This window comes from Salvia splendens, chromosome 3 (assembly GCF_004379255.2).
Source record: "Salvia splendens isolate huo1 chromosome 3, SspV2, whole genome shotgun sequence".
Lineage (NCBI taxonomy): Eukaryota > Viridiplantae > Streptophyta > Magnoliopsida > Lamiales > Lamiaceae > Salvia > Salvia splendens.
The window spans coordinates 558657-572843 of record NC_056034.1 but is presented as its reverse complement, the minus strand read 5'-3'; the positions used below and the strand labels follow the sequence as shown (position 1 = coordinate 572843).

The 14187-nt window shown below is 37.4% G+C and overlaps 2 protein-coding genes across 4 annotated transcripts; one reads left to right on the top strand and one right to left on the bottom strand.

Annotated features, from left to right (window-relative positions):
• Positions 1-4869: 4869 nt before the first annotated feature.
• On the top strand, positions 4870-11212 carry LOC121794147 (COP1-interacting protein 7-like). 2 transcript variants are annotated; one of them, XM_042192187.1, is made up of 11 exons: positions 4870-5090; positions 5688-5818; positions 5905-6087; positions 6178-6277; positions 6355-6376; positions 6672-6714; positions 6878-7030; positions 7188-8883; positions 8992-10264; positions 10384-10467; positions 10775-11212. In XM_042192187.1, exons 2-11 carry the CDS (start codon positions 5751-5753, stop codon positions 10837-10839), a joined length of 3687 nt encoding a protein of 1228 aa, XP_042048121.1. In that variant the 5' UTR covers positions 4870-5090; positions 5688-5750; the 3' UTR covers positions 10840-11212. The 2 variants fall into 2 exon arrangements, with proteins under 2 accessions (XP_042048121.1, XP_042048120.1); XM_042192186.1 differs by having other exon boundaries at positions 4870-5251.
• Positions 11213-11417: 205 nt separating this feature from the next.
• LOC121794030 (dormancy-associated protein homolog 4-like) lies at positions 11418-12932 on the bottom strand. 2 transcript variants are annotated; one of them, XM_042192039.1, is made up of 3 exons: positions 12214-12932; positions 11952-12057; positions 11418-11835 (listed from the first exon to the last, which is right to left on the bottom strand). In XM_042192039.1, the coding sequence occupies exons 1-3, from the start codon at positions 12479-12481 to the stop codon at positions 11805-11807; spliced, it is 405 nt and encodes a 134-aa protein (XP_042047973.1). In that variant the 5' UTR covers positions 12482-12932; the 3' UTR covers positions 11418-11804. The 2 variants fall into 2 exon arrangements, with proteins under 2 accessions (XP_042047973.1, XP_042047974.1); XM_042192040.1 differs by having other exon boundaries at positions 11971-12057.
• Positions 12933-14187: the final 1255 nt, after the last annotated feature.

The following is a 14187-nucleotide window of genomic DNA, read 5'->3' as shown; positions in this document are numbered from 1 at the left end:
CAACACAGGCTGTTGTAATTTTTGAATATGAAGATTATATTTTGCTCACTCTAGTCTTTGCCAAAGGTGCCCACTGTTCCGGAAACGTCGGTTCTGGTTTTGGAAATTGCCAAACTTGAACCGAACCGTGAGGGTGTTTCACAGTTCCAGTTCCAAAACTGCCCGGTTTCGGTTTCGGTCTGAACCAGCGGTTTTTACAGTTTTTCACGGTTCCAAACCATCGGTTTTCAGCGGTTTTTTCGGTTCCGGCTCGGTTTCACGGTTTTCCGATGGTTTATCGCGGTTCCGGTTCAAAAAATTTCAAACCAGAACCCAACCACGATTCTAAAATCGACGGTTTCGGTTTGGATAAAATCTCACGGTTCCGAACCGTAACCGCCGGAACCATAAATCTTGGGCACCTCTAGTCTATGCCTCTTAGCTAAGGACTACAAAATTAAAAAAATTGCACTAGCACCCATCTCATCTCCTAGCATTTCCTATGGCTAGCACAAGTTCAAGAAATTTAAATCGAAGTACAAAAACAGCAGCACCTATGTATACACTAATTAAAAATCAACATAACATAGATAAAAAATACACAATCAACCCTCCAAATTAATTAGTAATACATCAATAAAAATCATATTTCACCCCCTTTGTATATAAATTTGCATGAACTTCAACGACAGTGGATCCAAAAATGGCCTTTCTCTCTCCTCTTCTCATTGTTCTTCTCTCTCTAGTTTTCACACAATCTCCTGCCCAAACAGTGGAAGTAAATATGGTTCTTGCAGGAGTCTTGACTTGCACAAACACCTCCATAGCCAGTGCAGGAACTTATGCAGTAATTCCACAAACAAAAGTTGAGTTTGTTTGTGGGATTTTGATATTCGAAAGAGTGGTCAGATCAACCACTACAAGTAGTTTAGGAATCTACACCTTCACCTTCGGCGCCAGAGATATATTGCTCAACATCCCTGAGTTTTGCCATCTTAAGGCCACGTTTGCTTCGTCTTCGTGCAGCTTGGACCCCTCGGGGGGCGTGTTGAGGTTCCCGATTGTCGGGATCCGGTCGTCGTCGGGCACGTTGATTGAGTACATTCCCGGGTCGCCGAGCTATCTTCCCGTGTGAAATATGTCGTTGATCGCAGAATTATATGTAGTTCTTGTGTTGTGATGACGTTCTGAATAAAAGTTTTAGATCGTTTTACATGTGTTTTTTTGGCTGGAATAGTGATGTATGACTGTGTTGCGTTGATATTGTGTCTGTTTTGTTGGGTCGTAGGCAGTGTGAAATGAGATATATATACAAGATATGTTATTAATTGGGTCCTCTCATTTTGTTTCGGGTAATCCCTACCCAGATTTTGAGCTAATCTGACTGGAATTTTATTGTATTAGAAATTTCGGTCACAACCCTAATCTTTTGGATTTGGGCTAGCCTGGTAAACTAATTGGATAAAAATTAACATGTGTACTTCTTTCTTCTTAAGGAACCTATATTTTCAATAAATATATAAACTTATTAAAAAATTAAAGATATGTAAGTATTGTTAGGATCGTCGACTGCAATATTAGTTTGATATAGTCCGCTTTGGGTCAAGCCCGCACGGATTTGTTTTTGGGTCACTCCCAAAAGGCCTCAAACTGATTGGGGTATGGGTTTATAACCCAACAAACCTCCCCTCAAACCGAGACCACATCGGGAACGCAGTCGACACCAACATGGGTCGTTCCAGCCCTGGCCCCTGAGTCATCCTGGGCCCGACTCTAACTTTGAGTCCTTCAGGGCCCGACCCTAACCGGGGCTCATCCAGGCACAACCCATAGCCACCTGGGCTCTGATACCACTTGTTAGGATCGTCGACTGCAACATTAGTTTGATATTGTCCGCTTTGGGTCAAGCTCGCACGGATTTGTTTTTGGGTCACTCCCAAAAGGCCTCATACTAATTGGGGTTGGACAGGAATTATATACACCTTTCAACTTCCCTCCCTCACCCGATGTAGGATGGGTTTGTAACCCAACAAGTAAATCATATGAAGAGCAAAAAAGTTAATCTAAAATCTGAACAATTGGATAACATTATCTCGCACCAGATTAACTCACAATCCAAGTAACGTGACTCAAACCCGAGGAACTGGCCCTCGGTGCAACTGTAAAGCAATGGGATTAATTCGTAGTAATACTTAAAGTTAGTTCATAAAAATTCAAATCAATCTCATTAGCACAAACTTGTTTGGTGTTGATAGAGCAATGATCTCATGACTGAAATAGCATGTGTCCGAACTAATGTCTTCTTGGCCTAGATAACTTATTTGCATTTACAATTAGTCACTTCAAAATTATGAAACTAATGTGGTTCACCCAACTCACTCCATTTTCTTGAAAACAGATCTAATTTGATCAGCCAATTTAAACAACTTTTTTTGCACTTTTAATTGGTTGCATTACATTTACAGCACATAATATATGATTAGATCAATATAGTGGCAATGGGTGGCCAGCCTGTGATGGTACTGATCATTTTTTATCATAATTTTCACTTCTTTTTTTGGCAGCCAAACTCCCAATTCCCACTTTTTCAAGACATAAAACCACTTTACAAATATACATAGAATAAAATAAATTTGATCGCACAATTTCTGGTAATCTTGGTGGAGTGTGTGGTATATAAATGCATATTCAAGATTAAAAAATTGCTTAGCTCAATAGAAAATTCCCTGCTTTTCAGCATATTATATATGTGTGTTAAAATCGTGTCACAATGTCACATTATTTCATTAGTCAAGAATAGTGAATAGACTAAGTTTTGATGATGCCTAGAAGAATTTCTTCATGGATGAATCTAAAAGTGCGGCAGGAGATGAAATGTGGTTGAATGAAGATGGAGAAGCAGGGCACGTGCCTGATTTTCATATCCTGTGAAAATCCAGCACGTGCTCTGGCCCTCCATCTTCTTCCCTCGTTCCGATGAATTCTTTAAAGCTGGAAAATGGAAAAAAAATTAAATTCATGAAGGTAAATTTTCTTTGCTCCATTTTTATCTCTACTAGATTAATGCATTGATATCCTCTTGATTGCTTTATTCGAACATGATTTTGCTTCAGCCCATTATCAAATTTTGGATGTGCCCCTAACTTTGATCAAGTCTTTAGGTTGTTGACATTCTCACAATAGTCTTTTTGTATGAGTGAATTATGAAATTTCCATTATTAAGGCAAGATATAAAGTCCAAATTTGTGATTATAGTATACAAGAGGGTATTTAATGGGCCTGATTGCAGCCCATATTGTAAGACTGATTGGCAATATATTGACTCTTTCATTTGGGCCCATGAGCTATAGTGATTTTTTACTGAATTATTCTTTTTTAGTAGTTTTACTTTTATAATTTTATTATGAATACTTTGTTTAGTTCTCTTGTGTACTATAAAACTAGATGGTTATAGATTGTTAGTACAATGTGGAGTAATAAAATAGAATTGTAAATTAATTTTAGAATGCTCCCTTCCTATGAAAGGCTTTACCAATAAAGTTATATGCTTGAGAAACTTGAACAAGTCAAAAAATACAGCACAAGCATTCAGATGATGGGCCATCTTTGAATTATAATGTAAGCTTTATTTTTATCTATAAAATGAAAAATAAAAAAAGTAGTACTAGTACATAATAATTTCATAATGTCAAATGCATGTGAAATATGGATTTTCCAAGAGCTACTCATAATTCATGTGGTGAACAATGAATGGAGAGGGTGTGGGGCTAAGAAAGGTTTGGAAAATATGAACAAAAAAAGAAGATCAAGGCAAAGGAATGTTGATTGTCATTTTCCATGTGTATCACAAGAGTTGGTTTGGCTTGGAATAAGAAAAGGCAAAACAATTTGGTTGCTATTGTCATCTATCACCATGTTAGGTTTTACCAATTGCAATGGTGGATTTGGAATTTCTAGTTTTTATATATATATTATCATGATCGGTTTAAATTAATACTACTGATTTATGACAAAAAAAAATTAAGCTAACACTCGCAAAATTAATCAAATCATCCAAGTGATTTTTTTGCAAAATATACTTATTTTATTTTTTTATTAACTATTCCATGGTTTGCCCAAAAATGTCTAATATGACAACTGTATTATTCTCTACACGTCTTTAACTTAATTCCATTTATTCACTCTCATGTTCTTCTAACCATGACAATAAATAGATATAATTGATTGAAATTAAACATTGCCTTATAAGCCTAACGATTACTAGTAACAATAAACGGTGCTTAAAACCCCGCAAAAAATATTAATTGAGATTTGAACTTTTCAAATTTGAATACTCCATATAATACCAATTTCGTCTATTAAAGGAAATAAAGGAATAGGAAAAATAATTATTTTAATGAAATGGCACCATTGCCAAAACTAAACGGCTATTTGTTTATAAAATCACAAGTTTAGTTTAATTCTAGATTATTTTTTATTTTCAAAAACTTGAATGACAAATAATATAATTTTTAAAATTCTCAATCATCCCAAGATTTTCTTTTAGGCGATTCTAATGCTAAATTTGTGTACACATATAAAATTTTAGTGATATCTATAAATAATGATATAAATGTGTATTAATGTAACGACACGGTCAACTAAAAGACATTGTTTTAAAACAAAGAAACTATAAATATATAAATAAATTAAGTTTTTTCCTTAAACCTTATAAAATGATAATTAAATTTCATAATTTTAATAATTATTAATCTAAAAAAAATCAATTAAGGAGGATAATTTCGTAAATTGAGGCCTAGAATAAGCAAGCTAAGAATTCCACCACAATAGACTTTTTTGTCTTTTCATTAATCCTTCACTTAACGATTTCAAACATACAACAGACAAGTAAAGTGAAAACGAACCACACTCAAAAAGAGGACAGAGAGAGAGAGAAAGAGGATTCATTATTTGTCTGAACGCACAAACAATTACAGCATCAAGGCACCACCACTCCATCCTCCATCCTCCGCTCCCCCACCTTCTCTCTCCATACCTACACTTAGCTGTAAATACACACATAATAATTCTATCCATCTTCAGAGAGAGAAGAGAAGAAAAGAGAAGCTCAGGTAGAACCAAGTGTGTGCATTTGTAGTATGGCGGCAAATCCTACAAATTCGAGGTGAATTCGAGCATTTTGATTGAATTTCGTTGGAGATTTATTGTTGAATGAACTTGAATCCGACGATCGCGTTCCAGTGTTGAAGATCTTCGCGCTGGCATCGCTGAGGTCAGTTTATGATTCCTCGATCGCTTTAGTTTGGATTAATAAAATTTGGTGTGTTGTTTAAGTAGTTGTTTGATTAGTGTTGAAATGTTTCTGCATTGGTTTGGATTGAGCTGATAACTTAGCTGTTGCGACGATTCCTAGCTCAAGTTGATGTGTGGCATTTGAATTTTGTTTGGGGAAAATCAGATCTGAGGCATAATTGATTTTTATGTTTATTTTCTGATTGATTTTTAGCTCAATTTGAAGCGCATTGTGGCTGATTTTGTAGATTTTGTGCGATTGTGCAGTTTCAGTGATGGAATTTGGTTGGCATTTGTGCTTTACCTTTTTCTGGTGTTGGATATACTTGAATCTGATTTTGTGTGGTTTTGGTTTTGGAATTTCTATTAATTGTGTATGTGGAATGGAGAGGATTTTCATGTTCTGATGTTCATAGGTCTTAGGGGATGGAAGTGTACATATACGGTGTAAGACGGTGAAGATAATATCGTTTCCTAGTATGGAAAAGATAAAGCCGGACACACCTCTAGATTACGCTGTATTCCAGCTTTCGCCAAAGCACTCGCGGTGAGCTAGCATTTCTTTCTTTGTGATTGCCAGCAGAGTTTACGTGGTAATGCTTGTTGTTGACTTGTGAGCTCGTTTTTCTCCAGATGTGAATTGTTTGTTTCGAGTGGTGGGAGCACAGAGAAGCTTGCTTCAGGACTTCTCAAGCCATTTGTTACGCATTTAAAGGTTGCGGAGGCACAAGCTGCCTCTGCTTCACAGTCAATCAAGCTTGATCCTGGACGACATAAGAATGCCAAGGCATGGTTCACCAAGGGCACACTTGACAGGTAGTGGCACTGTTTCAACCTTCAGCCTGTGTTAATCCTTGAAGATTTGGATATGTCTGATATTAGGTATTTGTAAATTTCATTTTCCAGGTTTGTACGATTTGTTAGCACCCCTGAAGTTCTTGAACTTGTCAATACCTTTGATGCCGAGATGTCACAGCTGGAAGCAGCACGGAGAATTTATTCACAGGTATTTATTGCCTATTAGTATCTTGTTTTCCTAATGAGAAGGAATCAATGCTAAATTACTTTGGTTGCCTGTTACAGGGAATGGGCGATCAACTTTCTGGTAAGAATTTTCCAGTTTCACATTTATTGTTAGATTTATCTTGTGTCGGATGCTTTGAAGGGTATACTATTGTTATTTCTGTACATTTTTGTTGCTTTGAAGCATGTACATTGCTATAGTATATTATACTTATTCATTAGCGTAACAATTGTTACTGAACGTGTTTGGATTTTCTGGATATCCAAGTAATTTTCTAGTCTGCAAGATTCTACGGTCATTTACCACTTCTTGTGTATGTAGTATGGTTTTTACTCTAAGAAGAAACAATAATCTTATTATTTACGACTTGCTCCAGGTGGAGGTGGATTTGGTTCGAGTGCTGCAGATGATGCCACAAAGTATTTCCCCCCCTCTGACTTATGTATTAACTGCCATCATCTTTTTCACTTTCTGTCCAAGTTGTCTCTACTAACGAGCATCGGGATGTTACTCAGCTTTTATTATCCAAAAACGACTTTGAAGGCATGCAATACTTAATTCTTTTGGTTGTAATCTATACAGAAAGGAGCTTCTCAAAGCTATCGACTTAAGGCTTGTAGCCGCACAGCAGGACCTAACTAATGCATGTGCTCGTGCTGCTGTTGCTGGTTTTGATGCTGACACTGTTCCGGAACTTCAAATGTTTGCTGATATATTTGGTGCTGAGCGCCTAAAGTAAGGATTTTCATACATTCTTCGATTTAGTGAATTAAAACAATGATATGTGCATCTCCAACATAAAACGAGCACTGTATGACTAAAGGCATTTTTCTCGTGTGTGAGATCTCCCTGCACTAAGCTAACCTGCTTTTGCTTGCTTCTGCTTTTGCAGTGAAGCTTGTGGAAAGTACATATCTCTATATGAGAGACGGTCACACCTCATCAACCAATTGAAGTCAGGGTCAGAAGACCGAGCTATTCGTTCCTCATGCACATCAGATATGTCCATCGACAATGATTTTCCCTCTCCGCCTCATCCAGAACCAACAACACATCAGAAGCCCCGTCACACTTTTAGTAGAGAATCCAGTGTAGAGAGGGATGGTGGAAATAAGCAGGGCAATGACATTGGTGAAAATGATAAGAAAGATGAGACATCAGCTCCTGACCTAACAGGTTCTATTCAAGCCAGTCAACCTGGAAGACGACTCAGTGTTCAGGACAGGATAAACATGTTTGAGAACAAGCAGAAGGAGAATTCTGGGGGAAAGCCTCCTGTTGTAAAATCTGTTGAGCTGAGGAGGCTATCGTCTGATGTGTCAATGATGGGAGCAGCTGCGGAGAAGGGAGTCTTAAGGAGGTGGAGTGGGGTTGGTGATATGAGCATTGACTTGAGCGCTGAAAAGAAAGACTCTGACAGCCCGTTATGCACTCCTTCCATGAAATTGCCTTCCCAAGAGGATAAAGTTTTGGATTCGGACAATGATGCGACAAAGGGTTCTTCAATAATTAAGCCTCAGTCAAGTGTCATTCCTAGCGAGAGCCGGTCAGAGATTGCTGGGCTAAAGGATCGGGATTCGTTACCGACACAAATTAGGGAAACAAGGGATAAATCCGCTGCACAATCAAGTTTGACGTCCACATGGAAGACTATGGAAGAGTCTTGGGCTTCTGAAGGTGTTTCCGATTCAAGATTGCAAGAGGCTTTTGATGCTCGGCATAAAGAGATTGAAGGTGATTCTTCTTCTGCTCAGCAAGAGTTGAGGTCTAGTGGGGGAACTGAAGTAGTGGAAAATACGGAATCTATTGAAGATTCTGGACCTCGGAGGATGAAGTTCAATGGAAAGGTCTCAGGAGCTGACCTCAGTAAGAAGACAATAGTTCTGCCTGATGGAAGCAGCAGGACGCTGTTTTCTCGTAAAATTGCAAAGGAGGCTCAAGAAGGGTTTGAATCTTTTGCTACACCTCCAGAACAACTTCAGAGGGGAAGGCAGACAAAGGGTAATCAGGACCGCAATGACGAGTTACAGATGAAAGCAAATGAGCTTGAAAAACTCTTTGCAGAACACAAACTGCGAGCCCCTGCAGATCTGTCCAACTCTTCCCGCAAAGGTACATTAGACGATGCACAATATTTTCCAGTGAGTAGTTTTCAGTATTCAAAACCAATACCAGATATCTCCCCTCAAGTTTCCGATAGTTATAACCCAAATGAGCCAACTGGAAATTTGAAGAACAAAACCAAGCTAAATGCTTCGTCCTCCATGAAAACTGTTGATAGTCAGAACAAAGGTGATGCTTTGAAGAAGAGTTTCTCCGAGCTTAGTGTTTCAGAGGGTTCTCGAGGGAAACTATACCAAAGGTATGTTCAAAAGAGGGATGAAAAACTGAAAGAAGATTGGAGTTCCAACAGAACACAGAAGGAAGCTCGATTGAAGTCAATGCAGGATAGCCTTGAGAGGAATAAGTCTGAGATGAAGGCCAAGTTATCTGGATCCGCAGACAGACAAAGTTCAGTATCCAGTGCTCGGCGCCGTGCTGAGAGACTCAGATCGTATAATAGCAGGTCAATGTTGAACAGCGAACAGGTAAACTTTATATTATGCTCTATCTTGGCATTAATGAGTGGAATCATCATAGAATTTGTGCATGCGTGTGTTTTTCAAAGGATTCTTAACAATGTTTCACATTGACAGGAGCATTTAGATTTTGGAGATTGTGATTTTGATGATGATGCTTTGGATTTCCGAGAGAAGAAGCTCATACCTAATAACAAAAAAATTTCATCAACGACTCCTCACCCTTCAGCTACTCCAGTTTCAAGGCCTGCTTCAAAAGCTTCCACTGGTTCTGTAAAGCGAAGAATGCAACCTGAAAATCCTCTTGCCCAATCTGTCCCCAACTTCTCAGACCTGAGAAAGGAAAATACTAAGCCTTATTCTGGAGGTGGCAAAGCAATGCGTTCACAGGTGAGAAATCATACTCGTAGCAAAAGCATAACTGAAGATATGGGTATTGTCAAGGAGGACAAATCACGCCGGCTGCAGGCATTGAGGAAAGGCTCAGCGAATCCAAGTGAGTTCAAGGATGTTTCTTCTCTGGACTCAGATGGTGTTGTATTGACCCAGATTAAATTTGATGAGGACATTCAGAAAAATGTTGGTACCAAGCCTTTTCTTAGAAAAGGTAGTCGTGCTGCCCGAACAAGTATTGCGAGGCAGAGGGTCTCTGTGGGATCCGAACGTGTAAATGATATGGATGAAAATGATGCAATTGCCTCTGAACCTGATGAATGCATAAATACTGTACAAGATGGAGGAGAGGAGGAACTCAAGAGCTTGAATGCCGAAGAGGACAATATTTTAGAAACTAGGGAACCTGAACTAGATACATTTGTGAACTCTGAATCCGAAAATGGTGACGACACTCTCACCTTTTCTGCAGTAGACCAGGCTTTGGGCTCAAAATTTTCAAGAGAAATTCCTTCATGCTTCCTCCCTGCTGACTCTGTGCAAGATTGGCATAACGGAAGTCAAATGTCGTGGAATTCTCGCAGTCAACATCCCTTTTCGTATCCCCATGAGACATTTGATGCTGACACCTCTGTGGATTCCCCAATTGGAAGTCCTTCGTGGAATTCACATTCTTTAAATGTAATGGAGGCTGATGCTGCTAGGATGAGGAAGAAATGGGGAGCAGCTGAGAAGCCTATGGTAGCCGCCAATTCATCCCGTAAGGATATGACTAGAGGATTTAAAAGGTTGCTGAAATTTGGAAGGAAGAATCGTGGCTCAGAGACAATGGCTGACTGGGTCTCTGCTACCACATCAGAAGGAGATGATGACACCGAAGATGGACGAGATCTGGCCAATCGTTCCTCAGAAGATCTCAGGAAGTCGAGAATGGGATTTTCTCTAGCTCAACCTTCTGATGATGGCTTCAATGAAAACGAGCTTTTCAACGACTCAGGTGGTTATAGTATCTCATTATGTTTTCTCTTTCCTTTTATGCTTAGTCAGCAATTCAGGCGGCAATTAAGAACTTCCGATGCCTCTTTACTGATGCGTTTATCTCCTTTGCCCACACAGAACAATCCTCGCAAAGTTCTATCCCAGCACCTCCAGCCAACTTCAGACTAAGAGAGGATCATGTTTCTGGAACCTCAATCAAAGGTGAAGTATGCAATGTCGTGTTTTTCGTTCCAAATACTTGAACTCCAAGAGAAAATGCATACAGAAATCAACATCATCTGCGAGTGATACTTAGAAACATCTTTTACCTATATACTCTTATGTAACCCAAATTATTTCCCTTGACCTCATCATCTACACGCACGAGCACTAACACATACAATGTTTTTTATGTTCATATCTTACTAGTGAGGGTGTTCCTTCTCGGGCTGCTCAAATCATGTATACTTCTCATTATGAAAGTGTATCAGTTCATTTGGTTGCTTACACTATGCTCTGTTTTTCACAGCTCCGAGATCATTTTTCTCACTATCGACGTTTAGGAGCAAGGGAAATGAGTCCAAGCCCAGGTAATGTTTTTCAGTAGACTGTAAATTTGCTCGGATTGGCTTCAACGGCGCTAGCATGACTGATATGAGTGGTAAATGAGTGAGTATGATGCTTTATATGCTCATGGATTCTAATGGCATCTATGGAGACTTAGTTATCATATCTAGTTTCAAAATATTCTATTTTTGTATATTATAACAACTAAACAGTTCCAATTTGTGGAACATTAATGTGATTTTGGTAGCTAAGAAGCATTCTTTCTTAAAACCAGTGTTTGCACTTGCCTTGGAATTTTGATGCTTTACTAAAATATAATGAACCGAACTCTACCATTGTATCTCAGTTACTCTCTTATTCTGGTTTATTTCGTATTGTATTTCACTATTATCTTGTCTAATGAACTGAACTCTGCCATTGTATCTTACTATTATCTTTTCTGACACCGAAAGTCATCTTTAGGAACAAGATATGGGGATTCATTATTTGCATGAGTAGTTAAAGTTAAAGTTATTTTAAATTGATCTAGTAAATCCAACATACATAGCTAACAATAATAACATTGTAAAATTTCTATGGCCAATTATTAAAGAGACAAACAGGTATACTGCTTCATGAGAGAAGTTCAAATACAAAAATAACATATTTACAACCCAAAAAAAAACCTTATGTACATGAATCAAATCCCCCCAAACAATAGTATATAAAAGAAAATCCCTAATTGTCAATTAAAATGACAAAATATATCCAAAAGAAAAAGAAAATCCCCATAAATGAGGAATAAAATAATAACTCGACTTTCCCTCTCTCTACTCTTCTCAGAAGCATTACTTAGAGATCCTAAACAGATGATTTTTTCTTTCCTTTACATTTTCTCCATCATCTGGTTTAATTTTTACATGCAAAACTTACCCAAAAAGGTTAACTTATTTGCATACATACATATATATAATTTTTTTGAACAAATTCATCACTTCCTCTTTGAAATAAACTCAGCGATCCAAAGAATTTACGATCAGAATCCTGTTAAGAAAGAAGATGAATCTTAGATTAGTTATATGACTTGTAAAATGTGTGATAATCAAATCTTGAAGAACTAATTAATGATACAATTAAAGAATAATTGGAGGGCTACAAACCAATCATGAAAATTCTTACTCTCATGGTCGGAATTGTGCAACCCTCCTCCACCCGTTGTCGGTTTCCTCCTCAACCATTTCTTAAAATTCCCTCCTGGAGAATTTGCTAAAAGCACCCCAAAATATATCAATATTTCAAATTGTTGCTTTGGTAAAATTTAGAAATATATACTTGTTTAATACTCCCTTAGTCCTACTATAAGCGAGTCACTTCTTTTGGCTATAAAGAGGTGTTGAATAAAAAAAAGGCTCGGGGTCTTACGTGAGAACGGAGAGCTAGAGGTGGAGCTGGTGGCGGAGGAAGGTGTCGACGGTGATCCGACGTCGACATTTAGGTTTAGGTTACGTAGAGCATCACGGCGCACGACGGTGATGCTCCGGGTGATCCGGGCCTGGTTGGCGTCGAATTGGGGCAGGGCGGTGGCGGATCTCGAGGCGGAGAAAGAGTTATATTTGCGCAGCTTGCCGAGGCCGGCGTCCGGAGGCGGTCCGGCCAGTGTTTCGTCCCAAAGTTTATGGAGAAACCCCATAATTACGAGAAAAAAATATGAAAAAATAGAATTTTCTAAAAATGCCGATTTAATTGTGTGTGTGAATTTTCTTTTGTAACAACCGAAAATATGTAGGTGATGAGATATGGAAATAATTTTCTTGGGATGGAACACCACCAAACACACGACTGTTACAAAGAAGATGGAATAAAATAAATAAATTAAACGGACCTATTTATTTACGATATAACAAAATTAGTGAAAATGGGAAAAACTAAGGTTTTTATAGAGACATTAGGAAGAAAATCCTAAAAATAGATTTTGAGTAATTTGTGGCGAAGCATTGAGTGTTTATTGGATCAAAACCAGTCAATTTTTGTGTGGAGAAATTTGATCACTAACATCATATTCCCTGATTGGTAAAATATTTATTATGAGTCCGAAAAATAATAAGAGAGGTTAGTACAGTGTAGTGCTACTAGTATCTATCTAATTTGTTGGACTCAATTTTATTTAGTCCAAAACTATTGAGTCTGGTTTCTACTTTGTTGGCTATTAAAAATTAGGTTGATGAAGATTTGATTTCCACAAGGAATTACTAAAAAGCATTGTAAAAGTAGAAGCACAAGTTGTTGAAGTGGGGTAATAAGATAAGAAAATAGACAAGTGGGGTTGGAAATGTCGGGCAACAGTGGGCTTAAATGGACTTAATCTCATCCACTTATAAAGTTGGAGGGCCCTCCAGCAATTAAACCAAAAAGAGAAGGGGATAAAATTAATAAATAAATAGTTGACGGCGGTGGATGGCGTCAGCAGCTATAAAAGCTAGGAAATGTTTTTTTTCAGAGTTAGTCCTTTTTGACAAGTACAATCAAGATGAGTGGAGCCCACGTGGACCATTTGCCCACGTGATGTAGCACCCACATTATTATATTCACAATTTTCATAATTGACATATTAGTATATCATAAATTTAACTTTTTACTAAATTAAGTTATGACAAAGTTTGTGGAGTGGTTTACATTACTGAATTTATTGACGTGGATGGAATTTATATGTCTTAAATTAAAACTTTGTGGAGTATCATCTATTTAAATAGTTTATATATGAAATTTGTCAAAATTAGGATATAATCATCATTTATATAAATTGTGTAATTGACAAAACTTAATACTACTAGTTTTTAATTCAATTTCCCTTTTTATTAGTTTTAATCGCTGTGAATTAGTAGAACCTGATTTTTCACAAATACTATTGCTACTTCTATCAATTATGTCAATACATATATAGTACTACTATTTGTTTATGAAAAAATAAGCATTTTTATTTAGAATAAAGCAACTGTCATTTTAAATTTTGTGAATAACTCTAAAAAATGGAATGGAATGGAATGGAATAGAATAGAAAAGGTTGATATTAATTGACGGCTGGTCTCCATTTCCCAACTTGGTTTGTGTTCTGTATATTGATACATATGAACATCTCCAATAGAAATAGCTCAGCTATAGCCAAGCCACAAACTCCTCCTGCCATATGAGTAGCACTAAAAATTCTTCATGTCACATCATCAGGACAAGCAACTGGACAAGCAATAGCTCAGCCATAGCCTAGCCACAATAAACAAAATTATAAAAACAAATAATTAACAATCACACAAAATACGAAATTAAATTTACTACACAGATACGGAAAAACTTAATAATAATATTGAAATTTAAAAAAGTACATTAATTAAAAAATTTACA

Coding starts and splice junctions, on each gene's coding strand:
- LOC121794147 (XM_042192187.1), top strand. CDS start 5,751: ATGGAAAAGATAAAGCCGGACACACCTCTAGATTACGCTGTATTCCAG. Junction 6,278..6,354: donor CACGGAGAATTTATTCACAG/GTATTTATTGCC, acceptor TGCCTGTTACAG/GGAATGGGCGATCAACTTTC. Junction 6,377..6,671: donor AATGGGCGATCAACTTTCTG/GTAAGAATTTTC, acceptor GACTTGCTCCAG/GTGGAGGTGGATTTGGTTCG.
- LOC121794030 (XM_042192039.1), bottom strand. CDS start 12,481: ATGGGGTTTCTCCATAAACTTTGGGACGAAACACTGGCCGGACCGCCT. Junction 12,058..12,213: donor CTCTAGCTCTCCGTTCTCAC/GTAAGACCCCGA, acceptor GGGTGCTTTTAG/CAAATTCTCCAGGAGGGAAT. Junction 11,836..11,951: donor AGTAAGAATTTTCATGATTG/GTTTGTAGCCCT, acceptor CTTTCTTAACAG/GATTCTGATCGTAAATTCTT.